The 12,845-nt window shown below is 44.0% G+C and overlaps 1 protein-coding gene across 4 annotated transcripts in view; it reads left to right on the plus strand.

Annotated features, from left to right (window-relative positions):
• Nucleotides 1–12,845, plus strand: part of pbx4 (pre-B-cell leukemia transcription factor 4) — a 60,305-nt gene that overhangs the window by 23,482 nt on the left and 23,978 nt on the right. For all 4 annotated transcript variants that reach the window (XR_006923719.1, XR_006923718.1, XM_046834248.1 and 1 more), the window contains 3 exons: nt 9,924–10,165; nt 11,251–11,441; nt 11,954–12,089. Coding sequence is in view for 2 of the 4 variants with exons in the window: in XM_046834248.1 (XP_046690204.1) it covers nt 9,924–10,165; nt 11,251–11,441; nt 11,954–12,089 (569 nt within the window). In the remaining 2 variants the exon portion in view is untranslated. The remainder of the gene's footprint in view (nt 1–9,923; nt 10,166–11,250; nt 11,442–11,953; nt 12,090–12,845) is intronic.

A 12,845-nucleotide genomic window follows, 5' to 3' on the forward strand; every position in this document is an offset into this window, starting at 1 on the left:
CACTGTTCATATTTGGGTTCCACGTTGAAGCACTTTTTTTGTACTATTACGTGAGAATCCGATCTCAACTTTGAGGAGATTGAACTGTTTAGTCCGTCACAATACTGTGGTTTTTTTTTTTTTTTTCTCTCTTCATCTTCCTTAGACACAATGTAACAGACTTTCATCCTTTATTTTAAGTCTTGAAACTGTGAGGCCGATCTGATGACCAAAAATCAGTTCTCTGGATTTGCTTTCGAACTTTTGAGCCAATCGGCTCAAAGTCAGAGAGAAAAAAAACGTGAAAACAACCTATTTTTTTTAAACAATGTGAATAAAAATACGTCTGTGCACGCCTTCCCGGTTTTCCTGTCTTTGCGGCGCTCCTTTACAGACGTCTCTAAAGTTCGGAACGTTTCTTGTATACGTGCACCGACACAGCAAGAATTGAGCCGGCGACGTTGAGGGATGGCGTCAAAGAGCCACGGAGATGGCAGGAATGAAGACTTCTGATAGGCAGACATGATAAATGTATAAAGGCTGCCACCTAAATCTGCCCCACTCTATTACAGAGCCGAGGATGAGCTCAGTCAAGCAGACCGACTCGGAGAGACTCAAACTAAACATGTGCTAAACACAATCCTGTCTGACTCGCCCTAATGCACTTCGCTCGGTGGCGCACAGAAAATAGGGAAATCTTTTTTTTCTTCCTCTGTCTCCCCTCCCCCCCCTTTCCCACCCTCCCACGTGCACTATTCAGTTCGATATTCTCTCAAACCAGGCGTATGACAGCGATCTGGCTCGGCCCGCGTCTCATTCCCTCCGCGCTCTCGTTTCCTGTGTGGCGCGCCGTCACTCGATCCGTTTTTTTTCTCTCCTCCATTCGCCTCCGAAGAGCGACGAGAAGGAAAAAAGATCACACGGGCAGTGGGAGGGGGGAGGGCGAGTGTGGGGTAGGTTGGGGGTGTGTACGAGAGACAGAGAGCGCGATAGAGAGAGATTGATGAGCCTGTAAGAGCAGCAGTAATTACTCCGTGTCCGTTGCCTCCGCCGGATTGGCAGACGGCTAATATCACCCAGACCCCTGGCTCTGACAAACACCACCACCACCACCACCACTTCAACTACCCCCCCGCCTCTTCTTCCACCCTCTCCACCTCTTCGCACGGTGCTCTTCAGCCTGTCGCCGATGTGTGTGCTCCCTCGGCTTCTGTCTCATTACGTTATTCCTTCAGGAACGGTCCGGAGGACGGACAATGACAAGCCGGCAGCGGCGTCTCGTTCCTGCGGTCTGAAGCACTGGAGGCTTTGTGACGGCTGCCAGGCCTGGAACCATGTGCTGAAATATCGATCAAGCTCAACCAACAACTCCTGGACTATTCGAAAACAATTGTGGCCCATCATTCACATCACTACTCAAAATGTGTGTGTGTGTGTGAGATTGTGTGTGAGATTGTGTGGGTGGGTGTTATTGCCAGCCTGGATCAGTCCAGTTGCTGTTTCAGTGTTCTGCGTCTGCTCTCAGTAATGACATCAGATTAAGTTCTAGACATGATGTCTTCATTTTCCACACGAGCGGATCTTCAGGGAGCGGGGTGGTGCGCACATTTCAATCATACTTTTAATTATTTCAAGTAATTAATCGACGCTGCGCGATTGTAAATTACCACGCGAAACGCCGGATCTTCACGTGCACATGCACGTACGTCTCGGGCCGTCCACAAAAGCCCCGTCTCTTTTAATTAAAGACGTGTTCACACGTCACAACGCCTCATAATCCCCGCTAACGAAGGATTAATTACAGCTGACGAGAACCTTTTGCCTCGCCGCGAACCCCGAGCTTAATTCGCTTTAATATCTCGCTCCCTGATGCCGAATTATGGAGTCGGGCCAACATCTTCCAGGTTCATGGAGGAAGCTCTTTATTTTCACACGCAACACGCCGGCGCTGCCTCGGTTCTTCAGCCAGAGCTCAGTTTTCCATTAGAAGGGATTTTTTCCGCTCGTACATATTACATTTTTTAAAACGCTGCCGATTTGGATTTAAAGATCTTGCCATGGGGGTTTAAGTCAAAGGCATGACCAAAAAATACAAACAAAAAAGGAGAAAAAAGGTGCATCACACAATAAAGGAAATCACGAGTTACAGTTTCCTACCTGAAGTTAATAACCTTTTTTTATTATTTATATATAATTTATTTTTGTCATGATCTGAATTGAAACCTGATTTGCAGACACTTCACTGGTTTCACTCGTTCCTGAAGCACTAGTGAAGTGGAATCTCAGGCCATATTCACACTGATACATTTTTGTATTGAAGAAAGCATATTTATATCTGTTTGGGCTTCTGTCCACACCAAGCTGACGCTTTCATGTCACAGTGTGGACTGTTTTTTTTTTTTTTGTCTAGTTTGTTTCAAAGAGCCGGAAAGTAAATAAATGGCGGAGGGAAATGACACGGGTTGAAGCGTCTTACATTTTGGGAAACTTTTTAAAAAATAAAGTGTGGACACGGAGCGTTTTAGACAAAAACGCCATTTTCAAATTCGTCCGGATTCTTGTAGACGTAGCCTCAGTAGTTAAGGCTCTGGTTTACTGAGGGGCCCTTAAACAAGGCCCTTAATCCTCTGTGCTACAGGGCTACTGCATCAAGGCGGATCCTGCGCTCTGACATCGCTGGGATATGCTGAGAAAAGAATTTCACTGTGCTGTAAAATACATGTGACGATCATTAAACACTTTTTATTCTTTTTTTTTTTCCCCCACTGACACTGGAGACTCCTTTTATAAAAGCCTCATAAACATCACCCTTTGGACAAATTCTTATCAGTAACCAGACGTTTTTCTTTACTTAATAAGCACATTTGATGGATCAGTTTTATTTTGAACTTTCCGGAAACATCGCTGTTCTTCAGGTAGCTGTTTCTCAGAGGTGCTGAAAGTCTGTTGTTCGGAAGCTCGTCCGGAACCCGAGTTAATCCGAGTGTTAATCTGGAATAATCTGCTTTTCTGACGCAAAGGTGTCGGAAACACTTCTTTGATCGAGCTTGATCCTGCAGGTGCCTCCGATCATGCGGTGATGTCTACAGTGATGGAGTGACACCTTGTTTATATGAGATGAAGTGTGCAGATTTCAGAAGAACATTTGCTTGTCCACACACACACACACACACGGTGTGTTGCTCTAACGCCAGGCTCTCTCGGGCCCCGTCACGCTGCTCGTTCACTCGTTATAAATGGGAGCTGCTCCTCTGATCTATTGCTTAATTGCCACCTAATTTGCATAGCGGTGCAAATTAACGACCTCTCGAACGAGCGTTCATTTTTCACAAGGTCTTTAGGAGCTCCTTAAGAGGCGGTGCTAATTAGCACAGGAGGCAGCTGTGCTGATGAGGCACGGCTCGTCGCGAGCAAAACGCATCCTTCATCCTCCTCTTCCTCGCTCGTCTGCGGACATCTGCACAGGCTTCGCGGTTTCGCTTCTCGTTTCTTTCTGACCCGCGCGAGAGTTAACGCGCCCTGTTTCCGTTTGTTTTTCCGTGGCTGTCACGCTGCGTGGGAGAGGGAGGTGTGTTGTCCCAGCGTCGAGGTGTGTGTGTGTGTGTGTGTGTGTGTGTGTGTGTGTGTGTAAAACTCACCCGGCCGAGTTAATAAAGCTGGGTCCGAGCCACGTGTTTGCAGAAGGTGTGAGCGCCGCTGTTCACACGCTAATCACATCGTGATGTTGACACTTGCCATTGACCATTGAGTCACCCAGGAAGCATAATGTGCTTTTTTTTTTTTTTTTTTTTTTTTCTCTCTCGCTCCGTCTATCTTTGTGTGTGTGTGTGTGTGTGTGTGTGTGTGTGTGTGTGTGTGTGTGTGTGTGTTTTTGAGGGATGTAGGGAGGCAAGTAACCACATGCCACAGTGCTCCAGGAAATCAACGGTACTTTACCCCGACCCGCTTAGCGCCAAATCGGACCTGTGTGCAGTTGCTTCACGCCAACACAAACGGAATCGAACTTCACTGTAAATTCTTACAGCCTTTTGCCATACGCGTTCCTGTTTAGATGTTCATTATAACCATCTTCTCGTCTCTATTAGACCTCTAAAATATCTGTTACGGCTGGACGATACACCACGAAGTATCATGATCACGATACAGAGCGTGTTTACGATACATGACCTAATCACAAGCTCAGGTTTTATTATTTATATTTTCACTCTGAGTCACAGAAAGAACGAATGATATTAACAGCATGTAGTCAACATGATGGAGTTCGATCGTAATTCACATTTGTTTCTATATATATTTATATACGTGTGTTTTTATTTATATATATATACACTCATTTATTTCTGAGTTTAATGATAATTTATAGATATTACTATTATTAAAAAATGTCGAATGCTGCATTATAAAAAATTTATAAAACAATATCAAATATATACAAATTATGAAAATCTGAGCATTATATAAAGAGAGAAAAGAAAAGAAACAAAAGTTGCTGCGGTGTTATTCCTAGGGTTAACCCTGACCATAAACCAGGACAAAGTAAATAATATACAAGGGAAAAATATCCAACAAAAAATTATATATATTTATATATAAAGGAGGATATAAAAAAAATTTGATCTGCTAAATGATGACTTTGGATTGATGCGACTTCACTGCTTTAAAACAGCAATTTCATAATTTATTATACTTTTATGTATATATTTATTTAATTTCCCATGTATTTAGTTATTGTTTCATTATTTTCTTTTCATAAAACATTAATAAATTGATCACAGGGTTAACGTTAACAGTAGTCCTTTTAATAATGATAGAATTTAAAAAAAACCCGTGTCTGATGATAAAAAGTCACGTCTTTAGAACAAAGGCTGAACATTTTTACTTTATTATGATGAATATTAGGAATCATTTTGACCCGTTCCTGTGGGTGTGGTATGTTTCATATCGTATTCGTATTTCCTCTTATATAAGAGGTTTTTTTTGTATGTTGTTTCCTCTCCGGACCGAGTGACCCGAATGTTTCTCAGCACCGAGCTTCAGTAACTGAAGCGGGTTATTAATTACAGTGGTGTTAGATTTGGTGTTGGTGTTGCTGCTGGTGTGTTAATGAGGCGGTTCAGATGCTTCGTTAATAGAAAGAGTCTTGATGCCAAAAGTATTGGGACGCCTGCCTTTTTTTTTTTTCCCTCTTTTTCTTTTCTCAGCTACACACTTGTATTGGAGGTCTGTGGATGCTGGGGCATGAACTTTTCTATTCACCCGAACAAATCCGACTCCATGAAGATCTACTTCACGAGTTGGAGTGGAAGATCTTCTGCTAGAGAGCTCCGATCCTCAATCTTATTAAACACCTTTAAAATGAATTGCCTCCTCACCTCACCAACATCAGTACCTGATTTTACTCACACCCTTGTGGGTGAATGAATCTCTAACAAATTTCCACAAAATCTAGTGGAACATCTGTCCAGTAGAGTGGAGCTTATAATGCTTATGAAGATTCACATTCCAATCTCAATAAGGAGCTCAGCCGTATGTCAGAACACCGACATAAAAAAAAACCTGCTCACATGCCCCTCTGTTTTAATTAATTTATTTTTTTTGTATTTGTACTTTGGTGCTAAGAATTTGTACATATCGTGTGGGTCACGTGACCCAGGCCTAGTCACGATTTGTGCGTCGTCGTCTCTCTCTCTCTCTCTCAGCCCCCCCCCCACCGTGTTTGTAACGACGACATAATACACTGAAATATATTAGTTTATTCAAGAATAGCGGGAATTTATTTGTAATTCTCTGCAGCAGATGAAAAGCCGAGTCAAGTCCCGTCACCGAGACGCTCGTTATAAATTCGGTCATTAAAAACGAGTTACGGGTGAAATATTACATCATCATGATCGAGACTTTTTTTGTTTGTTCCCTTTCTTTTTATTTTTTTTTATTGCCTTATGTTCTGTAGTACTGCGTATTCCTTATGACTGGTTTATACTCGTGTGTGTGTGTGTGTGTGTGTGTGTGTGTGTGTGTGTGTGTGTGTGTGTGTTTGTAACGTTTCGTTCTCTCTCTCTCTCTCTCTCTCTCTCTCTCTCTCTCTCTCTCCCCAGCCTTCCTGTTTGAGATTTATTGGCAGTTTCGTAATCGTTCTCGTACTCTCGCTTTCAGCCCACCATGAACCGTGATCTTCCTCTTTTCCCCCCTCTCTCTCTCTCCCTCCCTTTCCACCCAAAAACACCCTTTTAGTCTGTCGCTCCCTCTCCGTCTCTCTCTCTCGTGCTTTATGCTCTCCTCCTCTGTGCGTTTCATCGTTTTCGTGATGTTTTTATATCACCTCTTGTGACTCCTCTTGCTTTTTATTTTCTCCTTGGTTCTCCTCTCTCGTTCCGTCGAACGACCCCCCCCCACACACACACACACATTCTCTCTCTCTCTCTCTCTCTCCCCAGTGAAAGGCTGTGAATCCCCAAGAGAGCTGATGCAATTAAAATGCTAATCCTGTCTGTCTACAGAGAGAGCGAGGGAAGGAGGAGGGGAGGGCTGACAGCATGAGGGATTGCAGCTCACATGGAGAACTCGACTGAAATGGAGAACAGAGGGAGAGACCGGGGGCTGAGTGTAGGGGTGGGGTTGAAACGTGCGGGGGGTAAAAGGGTGAGGGAGGGTTGCACCGACACACTCACACGTACCAAGAGAGAGAGAGAGTGCGCCAAGGCGTACACTAGGAAAAAAAAAAGAAAGAGTGGTCCGGGAGCCGAGCTCTGCACTCCGAGGCAGCGCCGTGATGGACTGCGTCTCCTGTAATGCACTCAAAATGGCACCATTAATATAACGCCGGCAGCGGCGAACACAAAACCTCCTCCGCCTGCTCTTAACTCATCACCTGGACCCTACCTGAGCGTCACAGCGCCGTCCGTCGTCCACGCCTCTCACGTTCACACACACACACACACACACACACACACACTCTTACACTCTCTCTCACACTCGCACATTCTCCTTTTTCTTATTATTATTCTTTACCAGGCTGCTCTCGCTGAATATTTTATACCTCCTCTCTCTCTCTCTCTCTCTCTCTCTCTCTCTCAGCCTCCGAGCGTCTTCTCTCGCTCAAAAAAAAAAAGAGTCCGTCTGATTTATACGTTTGTTTATTTTTTTTTCTCCACGTAAAGGAAGGATATTACGCCGAGCCCGGACAGATGTGGCGCATTAAAAAACGCGCATTATCTCATTAACACGTGGGCGTGCGCGTATTAACGAGTCGCGCTAATTGAAAGATTTAGCGTCTGGCTTTATTAATCCTCTTAAAGAATGCAGAGACGATGAGGAGGAGGAGGAAACCCGGTGACGAAACCCGGGAAGGACGCGAAGGCATCCGTACGACTGTTTGGCTTTTAATTAGTCGCTAATTATGAGGATTTGCGTTGGGGGTGGTGTGGGAGGAGGGTGTTGGCGAGGTGAGCCGGTGTGAGTGACTGGGGACGGGTTAATCTTCAGTGCTGGCAACCGCACTAGGCATTGATTTATGGTAGGGGTGATGGAGGGGTATTCTGGGGTATGATTAGCAATCATTGGGGTAAATACAGGGTGTAGAAAGAATTCTGGGTACACCTGGTGGGTATCAAGTGTTTTTTTTTTTTTTTTTCTTTTCTCTTCCTCTCTCTGTGTGTGTGTGTGTGTGTGTGTGTGTGTGTGTGTGTGTGTGTGTGTGTGGTGAGAGGGGAGGGTCGAAGAGGCCGGTGGAGGAAGGGCGAGTGTGTGTGAGTCTCTTGATAAAATGGTGCCTCCTTTATTTATTTATTTATTTATTTATTTATTTATTCCCTCATTAGTATTTTATACCTGACAGAATATTTGTTTGTTTGCTTTTGTTTTTTTGTCTGCAGAAGAAAAAAAACTAAATAATTTAAAGCAGATTTTTTTTCTTCCTGCAGAATGTTTTTTTTTCTTCCCCATGCACTGTTTCCAAGCAAATGCACACACACACACACACACACACACACACACACACACACACACACACACACACACACACACACACACACACACTCTTAATGTGATTTAGTGTGGTCTCCTGTTCTGCCGTCCTGAAAAAAGTTTTTCCTTTTTTTTCCTCTTTTTTTTTTTTTTATATTGGAGTTTTACAGGCTGGGATAGAAAGAACAAGTTGGGGGGTGAACAGAGGGAGGGAGGAAGGGGTTGGCGAATGAAGGTCATTAGTTCAGTCGGCTGGGTACGGCGCATTCCTGAACCGTGATGGGGGAGCGATGGAGAGAGAGAAGGAATGCAGGAGAGAGAGAGAGAAAGGGGAAACGGGTAGACCTGAATGGAGGCACCCAGGAGAGACAAGAGGAACAAGAAAGAAACCAGAGAGAGAAGGAGGGAGGGGAAAAAGTTTAAAGGAAGGAGATTGTTTGAGTGAGAGAGAGAGAGGGAAAAGTTCGGATTGCGTGCGTGTGTGTGTGTGTGTGTGTGTGTGTGTGTGTGGGGAGGTTGAGACTCATCGAAAAATGTGGTATCAGTTAAGTTTCGCAGGCGAACACAAAGGGAATGTTTGATTCGTGTTTGGAAGGAAGCAGTCAGCAGATCCTCATTAGCACCGCACACACACACGCACGCTCGGGTGTGTGTGTGTGTAACAGAATGAACTCTTTGAAGTTGGTGTCATTTTAGAAACAACACACACACACACACACACACACAACTGAAAGTGTAGGAATGTTGTCCTTCAACTGTTTGTCTCCCCCCCTTCTGTCTTGTGATGCACTTCGTAGTTCTGTATTGGACGAGACGAACCGTGTGTGTGTGTGTGTGTGTGTGTGTGTGTGAGAGCTGTATGAGAGATGTGACAGGTCTCGGGTTAATACACTGCCGGATCGCTGCGGCTGATGGCGCACGCTCTCCTATTACTGCAGCCATGCCTCATCCTCGCCTCACACAGACGCACACGCCCTGAGGTGGACGCCGCCGCCCTCTAGTGGACGAGAGCTGAACGGGGGAATATAGATTTATAATGTAATGACCATATAGAGACACAACGCTCTGATGTGGTCGAGTGTGAGGAGAATGAATATTGGGTCTCAAACAGACGCCTCCCCCCCTAATGCTCTTTTGCATGTAGAATAAACACTGGCCAAAAAAAACGATTATGCACTTTTTAAACATCCCGTTTCACATTTAGTCCATATTTGTTGTTAAAAGATGCTCCACTCTTCCACTAGCTTTTGTGGAGATTAGTTCTAAAGGTCGACCAATTCATCAGCATTATCGATTAATCGGCACCGATAGTCGATCTTTGGAACTATCTGCAAAAATCCGTACCGATGGTGCATCCGTCCTGCTGTCGTTACGAGAGCGACATCTAGAGGCGACTCACTGAATCCACGTGCTGTTTGTTTTCTGCGTGCACACAGAGCGCGTTATTTATAATTTATTATTAGCATAATCTAATTAATCTATACATTTGATTTAGCGAATTTGTATGATTTGCTAAATAAGTTTTTAATTTTTATTTATTTATTTTTTGTAATAGTAAAGTACTTTTTTTTTTTTTTTTTTATTTTTTTTTTTTACATGGAGTGTATTTTTATTTGTTTGTTTTTTATCTGGCAAGTACGATAGAGATCAGTATCTGTAGGTGAGGTGAGGAGGCCTGGGGTGCAGTCGATAGGGTTAAGGTCAGATCTGGGGTTAAAGCAGATCTTCATGGAGCTGGTTTGGGTGTCCTAGTTCAAGTGAAGGGAGACTTTCATGTTACTGTATTCAACTACGTCCTACACAACTACAAAAATATGGCTGGAAAAGTCAAGTGTCTCAAATCGTTAGTTTATATTTATTGTATGATTTATATGTAACTCTTCATGCATACAGTATGTGTGTAATAAGTGTTGCCTCGTGATTGCCATTATCCTGAGATCATGGTGTGATCTCTGACCGTATCAGTGATCTCGTCCTCACAGTGTTGAGCATCCGCGGCGTGCAGGAGGAGGATCCCCCCGACCCCCAGATCATGCGTCTGGATAACATGCTCCTGGCCGAGGGAGTCTCAGGTCCCGAGAAAGGAGGCGGATCGGCGGCTGCTGCGGCGGCGGCTGCAGCCGGAGGGTCCCCCAACGACGGGAGCGTGGAACACTCGGACTACAGAGCCAAACTCGCTCAGATCCGCCAGATCTACCACTCCGAGCTGGAGAAATACGAACAGGTGCGAGCGAAGGAGCTGGGATGACGTTCGATGATGTTTAAAACACGTGTCTGAGGTTCTACATACATGTAGTTATATCTTGGAGTGATGAGAAATTCAAGTCATATCACTTTTAACAGCATGTCCTGAAGTGTTTTCTCCCCCTTATACCACATATTACGATCAGATCCATTTAAACAATTCACCGTTTAATCATTTTATTATATCGGGAAGTCTGTTCGCTTCATCGCTTGTGTTAGAGCAGCTATAACGGCTGCTGAGGGCCTTCTTTTTCCCCGTCCGGTCTCTTAAAGATAACAAGACAACATACAGAGAAACCATAAATCCAATTCATCGCCGTTTTATTTGTGCAGAGGTTTTTTTCTTTCCTTGTTTTGTCCCGAAGCAGCTTTACAGCGATAAATAGGTTATAAAATATGAATGTATGAGTTTAGTGCCTGTAATTTAATCCATAATGAGCGAACCATTGGTGTGGGAGAGCAGGAAATAAAACTCCTGGAGATGCTATGAGGTAGAAACTGTGAGAGGAACCCGTCCTCATCCTCAACACCGAATTTCCATTCAGTTCAGTCGTCGTTCAGGTGTTCAGTGATGGACGTTTAAATGCAGAACTGTTCGTGCAAAATAATGACAGTCTAAATACACCCTCATAGTTCTCGAGTTGCTCAGTAACTTCATGGATATTTGAGCTGTTCATGTAGAACCGTCCTCAGTTACACAAACACGGCCTTGAACAATCATTCACATACATGAAAGAACTTTTTTCGAATGATCAAACAAGAAAAACATCTGTAATAAATCCGCCATAACTGGTTACTATAGAAACGTATCAGAACAAGTGTATTAATATAAACATGCGATGTGAGGTTTGTAGTGTAATAGGAAACTAATCGGTGGCTCTGGCCAATCAGATTTGAGTGTACGGTGAGATGATTACAATACAAAGTAACATAGTAATAACAGTGCCATGGTGCTGTGTGTGTGTGTGTAATGAGTATCACAGGGATGTGATGCAGATGTGTGGTTAGTTCTGCCCAGCTGTTCTCTCTGTGCTGACTTAATTGCTGTGGGTGTGTGTGTTGCAGGCCTGCAGTGAATTCACCAACCACGTGATGAACCTGCTGAGAGAGCAGTCACGCACGCGGCCCATCTCGCCCAAAGAGATCGAACGCATGGTGGCCATCATTCACCGCAAGTTCAGCTCCATCCAGATGCAGCTCAAGCAGAGCACCTGCGAGGCCGTCATGATCCTCCGCTCGCGCTTCCTCGACGCCAGGTGTGTGTGTGTGTGTGTGTGTGTGTGTGTGTGTGTGTGTGTGTGTGTGTGTGTGTGTTTTCATATGTCAGAAAAACACAACCTCCAATCTTTGATCCTGAGATGAGATCTCACACTCGGTGAACACTAATCTAAGTCAGCACTTGGTTACTGTTGCTATGCAGGTCACGTGGACGGTGAAGTCGTCCGGGTAAGAGGTAGCGCAAAGAGCAAATCGGCTTAAAGACGTAAGGTTTCCTGTAAACGCACAGGAAGGGGAATCGCTGTCTGTCTGTTTGTCTATACAGAGAGAGAAAGAGAGAGACAATTATAATACCTCGGGTGGATATCGTAGACGACAACAGTGTTACGCTTCACACCCAGCTGTGGATCATCTCTGACTCGTTTGTTTATAGGCTTGTAGCCAAGACGGTGTTAAAAAGAGCTTATAGTGAATATTAAAGGTTGTAATCGCTTTACACCTTTTATTTATCTGGAGCTAATTGCTGTTTTTTTTTTTTTTTTTTCCGCAGACGCAAGAGGCGTAACTTCAACAAGCAGGCGACGGAGGTTCTGAACGAGTATTTCTACTCGCACCTGTCCAACCCGTACCCCAGCGAAGAGGCCAAGGAGGAGCTGGCCAAAAAGTGTGGCATCACTGTGTCTCAGGTCAGCAGCTCACGCTCACGCGGTCCGAGCAGGACACGAAGAAACGTCACTGACCCAATCAGGAGATCTGATTTTATTCTCTCTGAGCAACAATCAGCTACAAAGGCAGGCAGATTCGAACAGGAAGTGACACGTTCACTCACATTAGCTGTATAGGAAAGAGTGGGTGAAAAGGTGCCAGTCTCACATGGGGGTTTGTTCAAGAGTACAAAATTCTCATTGACTGAATACACGGGCAAAAGTTTGTGGACACCTGAGCATCTGTTTTTTTTATTTATTTATTTATTTTTAAACATCTAATTCCACATTTAATCCCCATTTACTGTCGATTCGGCTTCATGTCCCGGATCGGAGCTTTTAAAATATTTTTTTTTATTCCTTAACGGTTTCCATGGTGACATCGGCAGTGAAATTGACCCCGAGCTCAAAGTTCAGGCGACGGTTTTGCTCAATTATCGACATAAAGAGGAAGTGATGACTCGCACATCAATATTCTGCTTTCATCACTTCTCTATTACTGTTCTTTTGTTCTCTTTTGCTTCCGTTCGCATCTTTATTTTAATCACTGTCTCAATATTTCTTCTTTCTCTCCTTTCCCACTATAGTTTACATTTTTTACATCTCGCTTTCTTTCTCTCGTTCAGTGTCTCATCTGTTGTAGAGCTTTTCACTTTTGCCTTTTCAGTCTTTCTCTCTGTCATTTACTCACTTTATGAATCAGCTTCATTTTTTTCTTTTCTTTAGATTTAATTAATT

The sequence above is a fragment of the Silurus meridionalis genome, chromosome 22 (genome assembly GCF_014805685.1).
Source record: "Silurus meridionalis isolate SWU-2019-XX chromosome 22, ASM1480568v1, whole genome shotgun sequence".
In the NCBI taxonomy this organism is placed as follows: domain Eukaryota; kingdom Metazoa; phylum Chordata; class Actinopteri; order Siluriformes; family Siluridae; genus Silurus; species Silurus meridionalis.